At 35.8% G+C, this 20,554-nt stretch overlaps 1 protein-coding gene across 2 annotated transcripts in view; it reads left to right on the top strand.

The window, feature by feature from the left end:
* The window catches only part of DACH2 (dachshund family transcription factor 2), a 324,948-nt gene extending 304,711 nt beyond the window's left edge, over nt 1–20,237 (top strand). For both annotated transcript variants that reach the window (XM_062584850.1, XM_062584849.1), the window contains 5 exons: nt 1,621–1,766; nt 2,289–2,436; nt 7,223–7,366; nt 10,594–10,659; nt 19,406–20,237. In XM_062584850.1, the coding sequence (XP_062440834.1) occupies nt 1,621–1,766; nt 2,289–2,436; nt 7,223–7,366; nt 10,594–10,659; nt 19,406–19,443 (542 nt within the window). In that variant the 3' untranslated portion in view covers nt 19,444–20,237. The remainder of the gene's footprint in view (nt 1–1,620; nt 1,767–2,288; nt 2,437–7,222; nt 7,367–10,593; nt 10,660–19,405) is intronic.
* The last annotated feature ends 317 nt before the right edge of the window (nt 20,238–20,554 follow it).

The following is a 20,554-nucleotide window of genomic DNA, read 5'->3' as shown; positions in this document are numbered from 1 at the left end:
TCAGATGCAAAAACTAATTAATTATAAAAACTGTGTCACTGATATAAAATATTGAAATATGAGAAACAAAATATATCTGAATCAGCAAAAACTCCATGTTCTGAGTATGTTACCAGGGTTTTTTAAAAAGGGATAATTCAAATTACATAAACACAATTCTAAAATGACAGATACATAGAAGTGAAGAGGTAACTGGCTTTTGCTATTATTAATACTGAAGAAAGAGTATGAAGATGTTTCATTTGATGAACTCACAGTGACAACAAAATACTTCCTAAACATAGATTTCAATGAATCCTTGAAAACTGCTATTGCTCCTAGGTTAGTTGTCAGTGCATTTTAGAAAAAGCAAAAGTCCTTGATGCTCAATACATGCTCTTAGAATTTGTTGAGGTAGATAATATTGCTGCTGTAAAGATACCGTGGCTTAATTTGTCATTTTCAGATTCTGTCTGTATTTTTTGAAGTGAGAGAGGTGGGAGCAGAAGGCTTTTTGAATGTAGTGGGGTTTAATTGTAAATCCTAGAATTAGAATGACCAAAACACTTGACAAATGAAACTATTGGAACTGGTTATGCAATTGCCCTTAGAAAACACATGCCTCATGAACTTACGGTCAAGCTTCTAAAAAGCTTTCAAGCTTTACTAAAAAGCAATTGCTCTGAAGATAATCTTCATGATTTCTGCAAGTGCCAAAGAAATTAAAGAAGCATATTTTATACAGACTGATTTCCCTGAAATATTATATTTTATAACATTTCAGAGTAAAAATACATAACAAAAAACATTCGTAACAAAACAGGAAGCCTTTTTGAAAAATATTTATTAATGTTGCTTCTGTTCGGGTGCACGCTGATAGTGCCAGTGGGGGGGCTGATCCGTAACATCAAGATCTGTTTGCGGTAGTGGCGGAAGGGGAAGCTGGGGGCAGGTCCCCATTCTGCAGCTTGCGAGAGGCCGCTGCCGCCCGGCCTCTCGGGCCTCCCCTGGGCCCTGCGTGCCCCGGGTTGCTGTGTGCTCCGAGAGGAGATAACTCAGCCAAGCAATTTTTGGCTATGGTCTGCGACTAGAAGGGCTGACAGTAGCAATGTACTCGTTAAGAAAACCTGCACTGACTCTTTCCTGACAACCTCAAGTCAGCGCTAGCTAAGCAAGAAGGAATGACTCAGTGGAGATTATTTACTGTTGAGTATGGGAAGCAGAACATTAAAGGAATGAAAAGATGTGATATATTTTTTGATTAGAATTTTTTCAAGGTTCTAACAGCAAAAAATGTTCATTACAGAATAAGAAACAGGATAGAATGATGGAAAGGCATTCAGATTTAATGAATTGTATAATACTGTTATAATTCTGTAGTATAATTCTGTAGACTTTGAGATCTAATAGTATATAGTATATTATACCTATGTTACAGACTTCTGTCTGTTGTTTATTGTTCTGTACTCCTCTGCAAACTTGCCTTAGCTACAATCATGGCTGCACAAAGACTGAAACAGTATCAGTTTTACTAACATCATTGTATTCGACTTCCAGGTAAACAGAATACTAGTTTCTAGAAATTACACTTACCTATATTTCTAATGCTTTCTGATGTTGCTTTTAAACATATCTTTACAGAAGAGGTCCAAATTGCCATTCCAATAATGAAACCAACCTTAGATAAAGTCCAACTGGCTGGACAGGCCTTGCCTCCTGGATTTCCGGCGCCATTTCTTTTTGCTGATGGTCTTTCATCAGTAGAAACGCTATTAACCAACATTCAGGTAAATTATTCTCCATAGGATCAGACTATGTCATGACAGAGAAAATGTATTTCTTTTTCATCTCTTTAAGACGTTTCAGAAACTATTTTGTATCTACAATTTCTTTTTCTTTAATTTAAACTAATGCTTAGGTTTTCACTACCTGGTATTATCGATATTAAAAGGGTTTTATGCATTGTCTGTTTGACTTAATAGTTGGCAATAATGATTGTGTTAAAATTCACCAGTCTCATTATTCCTCCTTTGCTTCTCCTTGCAGTTGACTGAGGATAGAAATAATGTGGCACTCCGCTCGTAGTAAACCACATCAGTAGGATGAGTTTGCAAAAGCTTTTTTCAATGACTCCACATAACAAAATTGCTCATAGATAAAACGTTCAGATGTTCAGTTGCTTTCAAGGTCTAGGGGCTTCTGCTTTTAATTCTTCTGTTTGCTAGAGGAAGTGAAAGAAACAAATGGATGAATTTTCTCACTGCTAAACAGAATGTTGTTTTCAGGTCTTACTTTTGCCTGTGTTTTAGGGCCTACTGAAGGTGGCTGTGGACAATGCCAGAGTCCAGGAAAAGCAGATACAACAGGAAAAGAAAGAGTTAAAGATGGAGCTTTGTAGAGAGAGAGAACTAAGAGAGAGCTTGGAAAGGCAACTTACAGCTGAGCTGCAAAGCAGAGGTGAGTGAATGAAAAATGGAGTTTAGATATCTATTAAATGTACAACCCTTTGTCATTTCCAGCTGGAGCTATTGAGGACTCAAGTTAACTGACATTCATACTTCAGCGTAATGCAGCAGTGGACTAGCACTGGTAATGAAAGATTTAAATTTAATAAAAACAGAATGAAGCACACTTTTCTGTAAGCAGCCAGTGCAGTGACTGAAGGATTATTTCCTCAAGGGCAACTGGCCGCAGAATTTTGGTCAATTCTTTGGAGGAAAGCTGATTCAGTTGCCTGATATTCACATATATTACTACCATTCTGCCTGTGTATTCCCAGCCTGATTTCTTCGTTTGACACCTTAAATTTCTTTTGTTTCCTGCTATTATCCTCCAAGCACTAAGTCTTATTACAGTATTATTACACTTACATCTGTAATTTGTGTATTTAGAGGACTTTTTTTCATTATCTTACTACTTATCTAGCCCACATTTTCTGAATAATTGTGATTTCCATAGTTTAGATGCTGGTCAGCTAGTTTTTCTGTAGATAACATCATTGCAACAAAACAGATCAACTACTAGAAGTTGCCTGTGCAAAATCCAATGAAAATAGCACTAGCTAGTTTGTTTTCCATCATTAGAGTAAGTTACAATAATACTCCTGATATTTAACCCCCTAAGACAATACCATGACTCTTCAGAAGCTTTTGATAATAATAGAACAATTAAATGCATAAATCTATTTTTTTTTGCTATGGTATTGGAGAAAAGGCAGTATTCCTTTTAGAACAGATATCTGCATCTAAAGGAGAGAAATAGAAGTTTATGTGCTAAAAGCTACTTCCAGATTTCATCCATGAAATCGGAAAGATAGAACTAGATAAGACCAAAAATGTAAGTGCCAAGTACTATCTGCCTGTGCATTTTGAATTGAGATTACATGTGTGGAACAGATTTGTCTACAGCTCCAAGGCTCTGAGAAGAGGCTGACAGAGGAGGACATATTTAAGTCTAATTATAAAGGGTCAGTAAATATTACTGAAGTTGTTAAATTGTAGTGGATTTTCAGAATTGTTGCATCACCCGTTTAACTGCAAATGAGTCTATCTTTTTGTAAAACAAAATTTATTTCTGTGTAGGCGGACAGCACACTGTGTACCTCCTGAGTCACATTTAAGTCAGCAACAACCTTAAGTCATTCACAACTTTGCTGGCTTCAGGCTCAAAAGAGAATTTCATCAATAATCAATAGTTTTATACTTGTTTGTCTTTCAGTTCATTGCCACATCCACATCTTTATTATTATAGAAAGCTGGAGTATCTTGGAGTAAGCCTTTATCGTAACAGTTGCTCAACTTTCCAAAGTTACATTCTCCAGATCACATTCTGGCACTCATAATTCAGTTTCCTTGAGACTGCCCATACAATTGCATCCCTTTTTTCCCCTCTAAGTGTTCACAAATCTAACAAGATATGAAAAAATACATGTGAATTCAGATTAACATGTGTTCACAAAAAAATACGAAATCATGTATATACCTAGATACTCATAATTTTTCCAGCATTCTTAGTGATTTTTCTAAGAACACTTCTATGACTTGTACTTCACAGGTATCTAATATACAGAAGAGGTAAACAAAAGGGATCACAAAATATTTCCAGTGTAAATTTAGCAATACTTGTGAACAATATTTGCCATAGTGTATACCCTAGTGAACTTGATTATAAAATGGACAGTAATTTAAGCAGAACATTTATTTTTGAGCCCTAATTTGCTTTTTGGGCCATTAATTTTACTTACCCTTTCTAGATCCTTTGCTTCTCTGTTTCATTCAGTAATTTATCCATGGCATAAAATACCACTTTATGGAATTTGACTACATATATGAATGGAAGCAGAAGCACTCTTATCTTACAAGTTTTTGTGATGACATAATCCAGTCATGAAAACAAGTCGAATTAGCTTTACACACAGGAAAAAAAGATCTGGTGGTTATTTCTTAAAAATAAGCCAATTTTCACTAGCTTCTTAAAACAATTTAAAAATTTCCTTTGCATTTTCTAAAAGTTGTAGTTACAATAAAAAGTAATTGAAAAGTAATTTTAAAGTGTTTTATTTTAGCGTGCTCTGTACAGACAATAGGCATTTAACGGAAAAAATGCTATTGTTCTACCAAATTTGTAAACAAACCAATTTTGTAAACAAACTATTTCTTTATAAAATGTGCTAGCATATCCTACTTGATTCCCACAATTTTCTTATTGCTATTTTTTTTAAAAAAGACAATAACTAGGTTGATTGTGCGCAGTTGTAAACCACGCTTAGCTCTACCTTCTGCTGCCAAGCTTGTTTGGCCAGCCTGGGTCAGCAGAAGCCTCCTCGCCTGTTTTGCCTGTTGCTCTGGTACCACTGGGGTCTGTGTCAGGCTGATGGAAATGGAGGACTGCTGCTCAGCCCCTCCAGAAGCATGCTCCGATCCTCTCTGCAGGCTGAGATGAGTTTTGCAACCGTAGTACTTTCATATGGGCTGGGGTATGTTACGGAGGTGGTCATGGACCCCTTCCAGGGCTGTGTTCCGCTGCTAGTTCTGAGAACGAAGGGGGAAGTTGTGGCCAACAGCCTCGGCACAGCCACCTTTTGTCTTGGAAATCGAGCATGAGCTCACCCACAGCAGATTTCCTGGAATGAGAACAGAGCCTGAGAGTAGAGTATTTCCCAGGTGCAGGGCATGCTCAACAGAAAGGTGCTTATGGCACCTATAGAGATCCTACTGAGCAGTTTCAAACAGAGGAGGTATCTGAAGTCATGCCAAGAGACGTGAGAGAATGTTTCTGCAGCACTGGTGAAATAACAAGTTTAAGAGTCCATGAAAGATAATTTAATAAGGATAATCAGGACAGTCTATTAGGTCAGCAGGAGAACAGGAAGGATGGTTGTTGGCACAGGTAGATATTTTGATTTTAGTTTTGGCTCAAGTAATGGTAACCTAGTGCTGGTGAAGAGCTTAAAAGGTCCATTTTATTGCTTGAATTTATATAGTTGAGGGAATATGGTCAGAGCTATTGTCAGGAGTTTCTAATGAAGAAATGGATCACCTGGCTATTATTAATATTATATAGTTTTCTATTTATAGTTTGAACTTTATTTATATTTGGGTTTAGGATTAAGGTTAGCAACAGAGATTTGTTTTCCACCAGATCTTATATGGCTGTATCAATGATCTGTGGATGAACTTGTCAGGTCACTGTTTCTGCTTTCTAGCTTTAAAAGGGAGAAAATCAGATGACTTTTTGTAAAGAGCATTGAGATCTATTAATGCAAAGCCATGCAGAAACATTGTTACTGTATCATACCCATTTTTAGTCCAAACAGCTAGTTAGTTTACAGTCTTACAAAGTGCTTTGGTTTGAAAGAGGAACTGCTAATGCAGAGATTGTAAACAAGTTCTTGATTTACAAGGTCATTGTTGTATCATTGTTACAAGCCCGGTTTTCAGTCCGCTTTCTACCTGGGAAGTTCCTTTTTAGTTTCTGTCTGAGATGCTCACCATGTAGCCAGTGCTTTTCTGTTTGTCTTCTTTCATTGGCTTCCCCTCTTTTTTCTGTCACTAGTGACAGAGGGAAAGTACTCTTGCTCACAAATATACTTATCTTCATCAATACTTAGCCCCTTCTGTATGTATTTATCCTTCCTTCAGGTATGTACTCACTTAAATCAGCTTCTCAACAGCCTTACACATGGCTTCCATCTTGAGCAATATTCATATTCTTCATATTATTTTAGTCATCTTATTCCAAAACTGACCCAACAGCTGCTCTGTTTTTGCCAAAAACATTACCTTTACCCACCTAACTTCATAAGGCTTCATTCTGTATACCGTAGTTACTGACACTCAGTTTTCAAACATTGGATAATTAACAGTTCTCATAAAAAGAGAAATTTTATTTGCTTTTAGTATTAGAAAATGTAACTAAAAACAGATCTTTGAGACATCATGCAAGTCAAAAGACTTCTATTTCTGCAATCTTTAAAGAGTGCTGCAGAGGGGCAGCCAGCCCTGGGTCAACTCAGTGGCAGTGCGTGGGCTGCGTGCCCAGCTCTGTGCGGCTGTGGGATATGGGCGAGCTGGACACACTTGGCAAGCGGGACAGCCCCTCTTCTGAAGGGTGTTCTCCGAATAAGTGTCATGGATAGCAAACCTGAACATCAAAGTAATATTCGTAGCGTGCTAGAAGTATTCCAGGTACTCACAGACGTACCCATGCTATCAGTGTGCTTGGTTGTCTTTCTAGATAAAACTATTGGAAGAGGTGGATGGCATGTAATTCTCAGCATTAAGGGAAAAGTTTAGAAAGAAGGATAAAAGAGATTTATTTTGGTTTCTGAGGACTTACATTGGTGTTGTTGCTAGAAATGAGTTTAAGCCAATGATCCACTCAACAAACTCTTGAGCTGAAGCTAGTCCAGATCTGTGAAGTCTATATAATGCAAACCATTGGCCTGATTCTGATACTTATTCTTTCAAATTCTGATCAATAGAATTAAATCAATGGGGCTGTTCCAGAGTGTGAACATGATTTAATATCTTTAAAGTTACAAGATCTAAAGCCCCTTCAGATTGTTCATTGTTCCACGACAGGGTATGGTTTGAGTTTTTTGTTTTGATATTAGACCCTTACCAGAGCTTTTTGTCTTGAGCTAGAATTGGGCTTTTAAACATTGCACATAAACTCATTTACCATCTCCATTATATATTAACTGTGCTTTAACAGCCATTCTTACAATACACTTACATTTCAGCAACAATTCAGAAACGCTTGAAGAAAGAAAAAAAGGCAAAGAGAAAATTGCAGGAAGCTTTGGAATTTGAATCAAAGAGAAGAGAACAAGTGGAACAGGCGCTTAAGCAGGCCACATCAGGTGACGGTCTCAGGATGTTAAATGGTAATGTCTTAGTTGGCTTTTCACACTTAACTTAAAATGACGTTTAATTAAGTGAAAAACATAAGATGATGCACAAAGCAAATTCCATTATAAGAAACACAATCCTTTCCTGAAATAGCTAAAAATCTATTTCAGGACTTGTGCGGGAGGTCATGAATTAAACAAAAAATAAGTAAGTCTCTAACTAGAGAAACAGATAGAACAGTTTATGTAGATATCATAAGAAATACTGAATATATTAGCAGAGAAATCTGTTACAGTGCTAGCTAGGACAATGTGATATTTTGTTCTTATAAGGTTCTCTGAACTCTCCAAGCAAATTCATTCTTAGAATAGCTGAGCTTCATTTTAAAAGCTGTTTATCAAAAAGCTGTTTCTTTGTTCAACCTCAGGATCTATTAAGTTTGTTAAATATGTATCAGCTTTCAGAGCTGACTACATTTCAAATACTTCCTAAATATCCTTGTGAAATAAAACAAAATCAATTAATTTCATGAATAGGGTGATTATGTTTTGGGTAGTGAGAGGATTCACCTCTCCTGCTTAATGTATTTCTGTCCAAAGTTCTGAACTGTGATGTCAATCTTTAGGAATGAACCTAGTTGAGTTTCAGGTAATTTCATGTTCTCTAGCTAAGGTTTATTCTGTGCATGTCTACCTTGAAGTCTCTGCAGCCTTATCCAAGACAGGCTCATGAATCAGACTTACATTGCAGTCTCTGCTACATTTGTAGGTCATGTAGTCTTTAAGTTACTTCCTCCTACCCAGTTTGGGTATGATTAGCAGCTGAGCCATAGCATAAGAAGAGGGCAAAAATTCTCTGAACTGCTGAATAAAAATAGTCAGTTTAACCCATTCTGTGTTCTTAGTTGTGAGGCCTGTCCAAATTGTTTCTTAAAGTTAGGGCAAGCCTCCTACTCTACTGCCATAGCAATACTTTGCAATGGACTTTGAGTCACAATTTATCTAGAGTGCCTAAGAGATATAAACTCTTTAACAACATTTTACAGAGGCATTCTCATCTGCTGGATTTTATAGTCCAGCATATCACTGTAGCCTGAAACTGGCTGGCTTTTGTTGATGTACTGACAGTGAACTGTAGTGATCCATGAATGAATATACAGCTTTCAGCTGTGCTGTGATAAGGGACAACAACCCAACAGCAAGGGGGTGGACAGAACCAGCAGTAATCTTTTTGGCTACCTCCACTGGACTGGAAAAAAGCCCAAATTAGATCCCACAGACATAGCCAACATCCAGTGAGAACTGCGGGGAAAAAATAAAAATCCTGAATTCTTTAAGGTCATTCACCTAAGTTCTACAATTGATGAAAAGCACTTGCACCTCTCACTCCAGTGAGGAGTACTCAGCAATTCTGAAAGCCACAAATTAAAAGAGTACCGACATGCCAGTGATGTGATTAACATATCTTTACATCTGCTATTGTGGTCTGGCTGCTAACAGTTTGATTTGCAGGCACGTTCAGGTAGTCATATATATGTTAGTGCCTGCAAGAAACTGGTATTTACATGCTAATCTGATTGCACATGCAAATCAGGTAGCTCATTAGCATCTTAATCCACAATTTAATTGCAGGTACAATTTTATGACAACAAAATGTGAAGGGCTATTCTGAATATTTTAAATTTAACTCTGATGGTCTGTCTCATTTAACAGATGCTGTTATTAGTTACAGATGACTTTGTCATTTTACATATATACAGCATGTACTTTAAAAGATTTGATTAAATAAAGAACCTTTTTAGAACAATAGTTCAGTACCCTGAATTTTCCTTCCAAATAGAAATCTAAAAATGGCACACCTCATGTAATAACAGTCATTTGTAATTTAATAAGAAAAAAAATATATACACCAAGATACTACTTATTTGCCCATATATATTTATAGGGATATATATATATATATACACATATATTTCATATACACATATACTACTAAGATATTGCTTATTTTACTCATCTGTGTATGGAATGTATTTTAATCTGTTGCCCTGCCTTTGCATATTGTTTGGTGGACGTTGTAGTGTGGCCAGCAAAATGTTCATCTTTGCAATAGGTACTGACACATCAAGCTAGAGTGATGAAAGAAAGTAGTAATACAGTAATTCCCTGTTTGAGAATGTCCAGAACAGACTTCTCAACAGAATAACCTTTAAATTTTATACACAGCTCCCTTTTAGGTTGTTTTTTTCTCCTACTGTAATTTCTAAAAGTGCTGTATTATAAGGGAAGCAGATGTTTCTCCAGGATTCTAGGTGCCATGGATTCAAATCACATACCCTTCATGCTAATCCTTGCTGGCACAGGGTGGATAATGGCATCTGTTATAACACCCTGGGGTTTTCGAGGCCTCCCCTCCCCCAAGGACTGTGCATACAAAGGTATTATCAATATGAAATTAAATAGTTCAAAAGTGCATATCATTATGAGACTCCTTTTCAACTTAGAAAAAAACATAATCCATCTTCAAAAGCTCTTGAAATCTAGAAATGTTTCACACACTATCACATATATAATTTTGCTTTGGGTGATGAAGCATTCTTACAACATCATGAGCTCAGTCTTTTAAATGAAATATTGTACAATCTCTATTTATATTTATTTTATTTTTATTTATACACACACATGCAAACATGTAAACAATAAGTTAAGAAGTTGGAAGAAAAATAGTCAGAGGCTTTTGTGGCCATATGTGGCCTTATGTGGCCATACACAACAGTATTCCTCAAAATATTTTTTAAGACAATAATACAAAATATAAACTAAGAAACTGGTAATAATATCATAGCTTTAATTCATGTCATCCGTATATATTGACAGGCATTGATTGTATTCTTTAATTTTTTACTTTGCAGATATATGGCTAGGACAGTCCATTTAGTTTAATGTTATCACAGTTTAATTTCTACTTTTATTTTTCATGTCGGATGCCTACGTTCTCCAAAAGAGAACTATAAATGACATATTGTTAATTATTTTCCGATCATCAGATGAATGTGAAGCATGTTAAAAATAACTGACTATAATACCAATAATGTTTCCACATTTTCAAAATGATTTACTACTGAAGAGTCTATGAAGCCAAAATGTTTTATGCAAGACCACATTACTTGGAGATCTCCCCACTTTGCTATAAACATTTTTCTAAAGATGCATGAGAGAAGTACAAAAGGAAATGCATTAACCTTAGGTGTCACATTTTTCAGATGCTGGAATCCCAGATATGGAAATAGAACACAACGGAAGCCAACACGACAGTGCAGCAATGCAAGGTGCAGTATATACCTCATCTCATCACATACATGCTTAGCATAAGCCATTTTGAAAGCTAAATGAAATATGGAATTTTTTTTCTCTCTGTTTTCCTACTTAAAGACAAACATAAATTACAGAACTTTCTATTAATTTTGTTTTCCTGTTCAGAATAGAAATCATTTGTAAGATCAATATTTTACAAGATCAAGAATTAGATTGGTTAAGTAGAGGTGTGAGACAAATCCTTGTTTCTTCATATACCATTTTTTTTCTAAACTAGTCTGTCTCTGCCAGTCTCCTTGTTGGTACCCAGGCTGTATTTGTCCTGTCCTCTGCCCTAACTCCAGGCACACTGTGACATTTCCTTGCTAGTCTCAGTTTTCCAAACTTACATCGTTTCAATCAGGCTGCTTCCTTTATCATGCTCTGGACCTAGCAGTATGAAAGAAAGTATGAAAGCCTACAGCAACCCAATCTATACTGCCAAGGAAAATCAGTATTAGACAGGTTTGGTTAGCGGATGTCTAAGGCAGACAGTGTCTTGATGCCACAGTCTGAAGTCTGTCCATGTGCAGGTCATAATTTTACCATAGGTTTTGATCTGGCTGAAGGGGATGAAGTCCATACCTCAGCTAATATTTTGAGTCCCAGGTGCAGCAAAGGAATGATTAGAACCACTTTTATTGTAAAAAACTGATTTTTTTCTTAGTCTTTTTCTTGGAAATATCTGACCATTCTGGTTAAAATTACAGAATTAAAGTTTAAAAACCTGTAAGGAGCAGGGTTTCGTAATGAGAAATGTCAGGCAGTCTTCATCAAGACGATTCTGTGACCTATATAGGAAACGTTTCAAAGATTTTTTTTCTGCTGTTTCTATTTCTTTTGTGATGTTAGGTTCATATACTATATATTACAAAGAAGGATAATCACAATTTTACTTATTTTATATACATGTGTATATATCTATATATAAACATATGAAGGTGTGTGTATATTTATACATATCATTAGAGGGGTGCTCTAAACACTGCAATTTGAAAATTTTTAGTGCCAGAAATAGTCAAAATTTTGTATAAGCACTTCAGATGTGTATTTAAATTTGATAAACAAAAATATTCCTAACATTTATAATACTATTTATGATACCTGCTGAGATCATTGCTCTTCCACAAAGATTCTGAGAGTCAAAGATGCATCTAAACTGAATCTAGTAAAAAAAAAGGAAGTTAATTTCTTCATTTCCATATTTAATTGAGGAAAACGCTGGCTCAACTCTGTCTACTTTTTCATCAAAATGATTAGAAATAACCGTGGGGACAGTGATGCCTAGGCATTTCCAACTATGGTTGACTTAGCAGGAAGAATTGTAGAACTTTCCTAGACTTCTATAGTCTCCTGATATGCTCTTGCTGCTCTTCAGTGGCAAATCGTGTTTTGTCTTCACCACAGTAATGAATATATACACAGACTTCTCTGACAATTTAAATATGATAATCCTGCTCCTATTTAAAAGTGTGATGAGTTTATCCAGTTCCTTCACAAAGTACTCTCAGCTGATAAGGTTTCTGAAAAAGTTCATTAAGCTTGTTCAGATTTCAAAGTGTTTCTAGCACCATCTACTTCATTTTTCTTTATGCTGATACTATAATATCTTTGTATTCTATTTTCCTTTGATTATAGTTTTTAAAACTTGACAGCTACTGTTGCCCTTTAGTCTTCAACAATTTGAACACTCTCCCTTCATTTGCTGGCTTTGTTTTGGGGGCATTGGGAAGAGTTAGGGTCAAAACATGTAACCCTAATACAAAGCTGTTTTCAAGCCTTCAAAATATCTCTCTAGTGCACAGAAAAAAGCTTTAGCATCAATGCAGACCTTTCTTTTTCTATTGTCAATAGCTCTGCTGGACAGAAATCTATCATTCACACAGTGCCTTTGCTTTGAAATTCAATTAGTTCCACTGCCAGTATCTGCTTAAGACAGTTTAAAGGAAAATTACAAAAATACTGCACAACCACCTTTTACAGTGATTAAGTCATATCATATTTTATGCTCATTTCTTAAAATGATTTTATTAACACAAGCTGTTCATAGACTCCAATTCTGATATGCATTATAAATCTTTTCCGTTAAGCTGATTCATTTTCTCTATGCTTTGTATATTAATTGAATTGAAATTTTGTGCATACAATGTTAACATTTTTTCTAACTTTACAGTCTAATACCTTCCATCTTTCATATACCTAGTCTTCTCATCCAGCAGAGCTTAATCTGAGAGAAGCTTTTTAGCTGACAAAATAAAAAAGTAATAGTTGCAGTAGTCATGATGCCCCCTGCATAGTTGAGTACTGAAGGAAAGGGTGATGCATGTACACAGATACCCTTCTGTTCTTGTTTCCATAACTCACTTCTGGGCCAGCAAGATAGTGCATCAACCATTTTATCAACTAATCTCCGTTTCGCATAAAATAAACATACTGGGTGTCATTAAGTGCACCTTCAGATCAATGATTTTTGCAAATGACATTCAAGTACCATTCGAGTAGTGCATTTTTGCTGATAAAAGCAAATTAAATTAGCACAACTACAAGTGTGCTGATAAAAACTAAAACTGAACAGCAGCACCATTAGCTAACAAAGTAATATTTTCTCTTTACTGCTTTCTGCCATTTAGTTATTATCCTATTGGAAATCTAATTATAATCCTTTTACTCCCTAGTCAAACTTCACAGTTTTTGCAAGCTTAGCACTGACAAGTGATTTCATTACATTTGATTGCCCGCGCCCAGATTGACTTAACTTCACTCCAAGACCTAAAAGCCCTCTCAGTTTCTCAGATTCCCTGTTTGCACATTACAGCAACAGCTCCTTTAATTAATTAGCATGAACAGCAGTAACATGAACTGCTGAACAGAAAATAACATCATTTTATGATCGCACGGAGACTTCTCCTTTTGCATGTTTATACCTTAGTTAACTTTTGTATTACTATATTTCATTGTTAGGGGATATTGGAACAATCAGCAAAGCAATGTTATCTTAAAATTTTAAAAAATAGAAGTTACCATAATACTTGATGATAACAACTTACGAGAAATAAAAAGACTCCAAATCTCAGGCAGAGATATCAACATAGGAGGACAGACTTCTCTAAGGTGGAAACGTGGTTCAAAGGAAATGTGGTTCACTGTACATGCAAGGGGAGGATACAGGTCTGTAAAACACCCTGGCAGAGATTTAGCACAAGATTGTCAGTAAATCTGAATAACTTTTTTTTTCTTTATCTATTTGCCAAAGGTAAAGGATTTCTTAAGTTTGGAACATACCTTGTTTTCTATTTTGTAGTCTTAACATTTTTAAAATCAGGCCCCCTCTGTTGTATTTTTTCAATATTCTAATATAACCAGAGAGTTTGAAAATCCAACCTACAGTACAAAGAGTGCAAAGGAGACAGAAATGGTAGGTAGTATTTTTAAGAGGTTTAACCTCTGTGTTATTTTTGCAAATTATACTTCCAAATGCTGCAATCCCACTGAAACCAACCACTCTAAGGAATTTCAGCATACTGTGCAACTGTAAGAGACAAACTCAGCATCCTGGAAGTTACAGCACTGTTGCCCCGGTTTTGCTTTCACTAAAACAAATATTCAAGCTGTTACAATTTTAAATAAGAATGGGACCAGCACCCTGTGATTGGGAACTTTGAGATGGGCTCCTTCCTCTTTAAATTAAACAAGGGCTTGGTATTTTCCTTGTGAGCAAGTCCTTAGCTATCCTGCTCATTTGAGTCTTAGACCTTCTTCGTCCTGTCCAAACCATACTTTATCGCTATGGCATGTCCTCCTCTGGTTGATACGAATTATTAAACTTCCAGTACTTAGTTACCTTGTGCTGTGTCATTTTGCAGCATTTCTAGAAACACTCTTTAGATCCCCTTTGCCTCCTGCAGTAATTTCTACACAATTACCAGACTGTTGTACTCATCCACACATTGGCAACACGCTAGTGAAACCTGTCTCATTAGCTGCTAACCAAAAAGGCTGCTCTTTAGTCACTAGGCATGAGATTACAGTGCTAACACACCGCATAGCTCTCCTGCTTGTGCTACACATGCAGTGCTTAAAAATAATGGTGTCACTGATCTTGCTCTGATTGTACTTTTTATGCAGAATGTTTTTAGACTTTACATATAGAGACACATCATACACATACATGTGAGGGAGGAAGCTGGGATTTTGTGATTTCCTGGAAACAAATGATGGGGAAAGGTTTTCCCAGGAGACTACTGAGTGTGAAGGTCCATACTTTCTATTCTTACAAAGGGCTCAAACATTTGCTCAATAATTCAGTGTCTGTAGGCTTGAATATTTCCTCAGCAGGAACCACTATGTTATCTCCCTGTTTACTCAAACTGACAATTGCAATCCAGCATCTGCATAGTTTGCATTCAGTGAACATAGTATTATCCTTGACTATCATTACTCATTATAAATCCTGCTTTATGTACAAGTTATCAGATTAGATTCCACAAAAATGTGCAAATACTTGACAGAGTAGAATCAATAGTCCTAAGCACAAAATAAGTGTGTGTGGGGGAAAAAAAGCCACATATACAGGAGGATGAAACACTGAAATTTAAGATATCGTATGTCCTGCCCATTTTGTAGGAATAAGCAGCCGCAAAGAGGAGAGGTCTGGTAATGCCCCCTGCTCCAAGGAAGAGCTTAATAAGCTCGTGCAATATTAGATATCAGAGACTGCACATCTGCAAGGATTAAGGAGCAGATCCCAAATGCCTTCCTTTCTCCTCCAATTTAGTGTGCTAAAATTACTTGAACAATTCCAAAATGTAGCTGTATCATTTAATCATAGCTGGTTGGCTATGGCAAGTTGCTTCACTTCCTTGATTGGGTTAGAACATCAACATTACCAGCGTATATTTCTTTATGAAATTTGTGAGGAAATACTAGTTTTATGTACTCTTATGCAAATAGAACTGCATTACTAACTCAAAACAAAGCCAATACAAACAAAGCCTAATAAAATGATTTAGAAAGTTCAAATAGATGTCTGCAGATTGCCCTGAGAGGGGGGAAATAGCCTGAAAAAAAGAAAAAAAGAATAGAAAAACATGAATAAGTACAACTTTTGGATTTGTCTTTTTATACAGAACTTATACCCTTCAAAAAAAAAAAAAAAGAAAAAGACAAATGATGTTATGGTTAAAAGAGACCACCAGAGATAGATGTCCTGAACTAACAACTCAGGGAAGAAAACATCATCCGGAGAGAAAATTACAATTATTAACATAGTGGCTCACAGAGAAATTGTGAGATCTTTACTCATGTTATACATTGTGAAGGGGGAAAAAAAATCCTTTCTAAATGTCTTGCTTATTAAGCCAGTCATGCATCTCACTGTAGGTTGTAAAGCAGTATAACATGCACAGGGGGCTCATAAGCATATTTTAGTGTTAAGGAATATCATTTATACAGTTTTTATATTGTCAATATTACCCCTAGAGAATGAGATTAGGCTTTAAGCTACTGTAAATCTACACTTTTGCTCACCTTTGTATAATTTCATTTTTTAATAGAATGAAGCCTACATAAATGAATATTTGATTAAGGGATAAACCTAATAAAAGAATACATTTATTGCACACAGATTTATTCAAATCTTTGCTATATAATACAGTAAAATGCTATAAAATGGTATGCAGTTTGCAGGCAGCTACACTGAGGAGATAGTGAATATTCTTCAAAAAGACAAATTTGACAATATCATATTGTATTTTGTGTACAACGGGTATCAAAGATACTCTTAGCAGTTTAATTCCTCAAAATTCTCCAGGTAGACTTGACTAAGTAGGGGTCAACTATTGCTAATTATTTACAAAATACTGGGGAAAACAATCACAGAATGTTACATCCTATCATTTTATACAGCATTTCAAATGGCTGAACAAAGATGACTTTTTAACAATTTTCAATCCACTTGCTTAGGTGAGAGGGGGTTTGTGTTCGTGGCTGTGAAAAGGCACGCACTGGTTCTAGCTGCTGTTACTGGTGTGTACTTTTCAGAAACTGGATGTCATAGATGGCAAATCTTTCCATTTTGTGTTTTTTTCTCTAACAAGCTGTTGGAAGAATTGTAACCACTGAATGAGCAACCACCTTCTAGAGTGCTTTTAACCTGGAAACATCCTCAGTAACTATAAATTACCAGCAGACTTTAAAAAATGTGTTTGTAGGGAGGGATAAGGGACTATTTCATCATTTCTTGTCTTACTAATCCCAGTGTAGCTTTTGACAAATAACTCTTATTTTAAATGCACATGTGGATTTCTGATCTCCAATTCGTGCGTTTCTAATCTCTTATTTGCACATAGAATCTAGGTAACTCAGTGTGGTACCTTAAATGTGCACACATACATGGGCTCTCTGTATTTCTCTGACTATACAAATACCAAGCATCAAACATGGTATCAGAAGATGCAGCTGATGCCTAACGGCCATTAAAAAAGTAAAAGTTACGTATGTCATTTCTGCTGACATCCATTAGTAACACATAGACTAATCTACTAAGCAATTGTAAGTCCCACACAGAATAGATGGTTAGGCAGCAAGATACCTTTGTAAATCTGATCCCAGCTCCTCAAAGAGAGCAGACTGATGGGTATTAGATACCTTATGACTTTTAAGGCCTGGCCAGGAAGACAGCTACTTCTCTGCAGAATGCAAAACCAGTGTATCACTGAATTACTTGAAAGCCACTGCAGTAGAAGTTAAGCCATCAGGATTGCCTGTAAATATATTCCATATATTTTGATGATTTTTTTCAAGGGCAATCAGACTGACCTGCAGATTCTCTCAATAATTGCTATTTTTGGAAGTACAGCATTAATATAGGCTAGATCATATACAGCTTACTATGTAAAGAACTCATGAAACTTCCTAATAACTAGAGAAAAAACAAAAAAGAAAAAAAAGTGCAATGTTCAAGATTTGCATTTCTCCTTACCCTCCTCTTGAGTTTAATATTTGCCCCAGTAAATCTTAAGACAATAATTTTAATCAGCCAAAGACTTGAAACTAATTTTAGTCACTTCTTCGGAGGTTCCCATGCCCCTAAACATTCCTCTAGAGATGTTATGTCCTCGGCTCTTCCTGATCTTTATTCTTGTTTACATCCAAAATACATATTAAATCATCTCTGTTTGGAGAGTATGAGCCTCCTTAAAACCATGAAACATTAAATTACTAATTAGCTGTTTCCTGTTCCTAATGAAGTGAACATGTCGAATTTGGATTAAAATTCAGCTACTGCTCTCCTCTGTTTATGGTTCCAGATGTTTTTGTTTTATCTAGGAGGTTACTTTGACAGCTACTGCTAAATGATAAATCACTCATATTATAGCTGAAATGCATTTTGAAATTGAAATGTGGCAAACTTTGAGATTGCTCCAAGGATCAGTGTCAGTTAGCAGGTCAATACTTGTTCTTTCCTTATGAGTGTTCAGTATTGGCATATGTAAAACAGTGAGGGGATAGATGTCAACATTATACAAAATGCTTCTCAATATTATCATTTTGCTATCATCTTCAAGATCAGTAGTTGCAGGTTTAGCTTGGTGAATTCATGATTCATTGTATAATGAACAAGAATATGGATTCTTGTTAGCTTTCATTTCCATGGACATTTTAATATTTATTTTTTCTCTGGGCTTCAAATTGCTTAATGTGAAAAATCACAGTTGATAGGTACTATAACTAGGAATATTTTTATGAAGGAAATAAGTGGCTTTCTACTTGTTTCCCTAAATAAGGAAAAATAATTTGCAAAGAAGTGTGGAGGTTTCTGAATGGAAGAACAGTTTTCCAAAGAGCAGATACTGATATATTTCTATTACATTTTTAATGCAATATGATTTTATTTTAACACATTATTTTCTAGAAGGTTTTGTGCATGTAATACTGGTATGTTGCAAAGCTTGCCTACAGCTGATTTCCATGTTACTCTATCTTATGTGCAAGACAGCACAGGCTGTCTTAAGAAAAAAAAGAAGAAAAATGAGTGTTCAATTAAAAACAAGCTGAAAAACATGTCATAAAAGAAAGAATCCACAGAAAATCCAAATCAAAATATTTATAGTCTCTATTAAGCAAATGCTGGTTGGCAAGTGCCCTGGGCGGCAGAATCGGAGCGTCCCCTGGGGCTGGGGTGCCGGGCTGGAGGGCAGCAGCGCCCCAAAGGGGTCTGTCGTGGGAGCGTGGCCCCGCGGCGAGGGAAGTAGCAGATACTAAGCAGGGCACACAGCAGGGCTGCGCATGAAAGTAGCTCTTGTAACACCACATTAAAATGGAAGAGATGTGTTAAAAATCTAACAAATGACCCTTGAAACATTTATTAATATTGCAAGAAACTATTGCAAATTTAGCCCAGACTGAAAAACTAAGTGTCTACACCCATACCGTCAAGTTAGAAGGTAGTCAGTGCTCTGATAGCTGGCTCATTTCTCTGCGTATCACAAATCAAATTCAGTTATCTAGGGCTTTGCATGGCTTTTGTCATCAGGTGCCTCTTTTTTCAGATGTAAAACATACTTACATGATGGATCGTTTGTATCACTTGCAGATATAATAATCTGGCTTGAGAAAAAAAAGTCGAGAAACAATTGAAGGAAACCTACCTAAGCTGAAATTAATTATAACATGCTTAAATATGTCATTGACCTTTATTCTTCTCTTTTTTTTTCCTTCCAGAAAACAGAACATACATCAAACCTACTATTATGTACTGAAGGAAACACCTATTGTTGAAAATGTATAATGATCACTATTTGAAGACTATATAGTTCATGAAAAACGTCCCTTCAAACCTTTGATGCCTTCAGTACTGTGTGAAGAACAGGATTTGTAGCATGAAACTTGAAGGACAATTTCAAGCAATTTACTGTTGCTGCATCGAAAACTGCCGTATTGTCATTAAGAAATATTGAGACTTTTTACAAGCTTACCATACCAAACCAAGCCTGTTGCAACAGATCATTTTTAGGTCCCAGGAGATAGAAAGGAGTTTTAGTATTTTTAAGCACATACAGGAATTATTCCCCCTCCTCCCCCCCAAAGAACTTTTTTTTTCTAAGGAGGTAGCTATTACTGTATAGCAATGGCACAATGATTTTAAGCCACAAAGGTCCTCACTGGCTGTACATCATACAAGTCCAGTTTATCACTGAAACTGTTCAACATGGAGCTGTTTCGATTGTGTTTATAAATTAAGCTTTGTTTACTGAAGCAGATACTCGATATATATTACGTTTTAAAAAGAAATGTGTGTACATTTTTTAAAAGAATGATGTAAAAATTGTCCTTTCATTAGATGACCAATTCAAAAGTGTGAGCTAAACCCTAATAGCTGATGTAATATGAGGATTATAATTGATGCTTTTTTATGCTCAGTTCAGCTTGGCTTTTGGTCTTTTCAGATGAAAAAAATGAATATGCAGTAGAATGTTAGATAATGGAAACTTTTAAGTATGGTTTCTCTGTTGTACCATATTAAGTTAAAGTACACATTCTTTGTTAAAAATGTTCTTGCTAAAAATACAGTATTAAAATTTTTTTGTTTGACTTTGGAAATCTTTTAAGATTTTTTTTGACTGTGAATTCCCATAGTTATTGTACTAATACAAAACAGTATTTTGCACTATTAAAAACACTTGAAGAACTTACTTACTTAATAAAAAGGGTGGGTTGGTATTAAACATTCTAATTATTGCATGTTAAAAATTCCAAACTTTAAAATTAACCAAAACATTCCTTTTTAAAATAGGTGATTGAAGTCTGGTTTGAATCAAGTGGAATTAGTAATCACATGTTCACTCTCTCATGGGGCAAAGGCACAAAGCC

The sequence above is a fragment of the Rhea pennata genome, chromosome 11, assembly GCF_028389875.1.
Source record: "Rhea pennata isolate bPtePen1 chromosome 11, bPtePen1.pri, whole genome shotgun sequence".
Lineage (NCBI taxonomy): Eukaryota > Metazoa > Chordata > Aves > Rheiformes > Rheidae > Rhea > Rhea pennata.
Note: the sequence above shows the minus strand (reverse complement) of the source record. Positions and strands in the feature narration are given on the sequence as shown.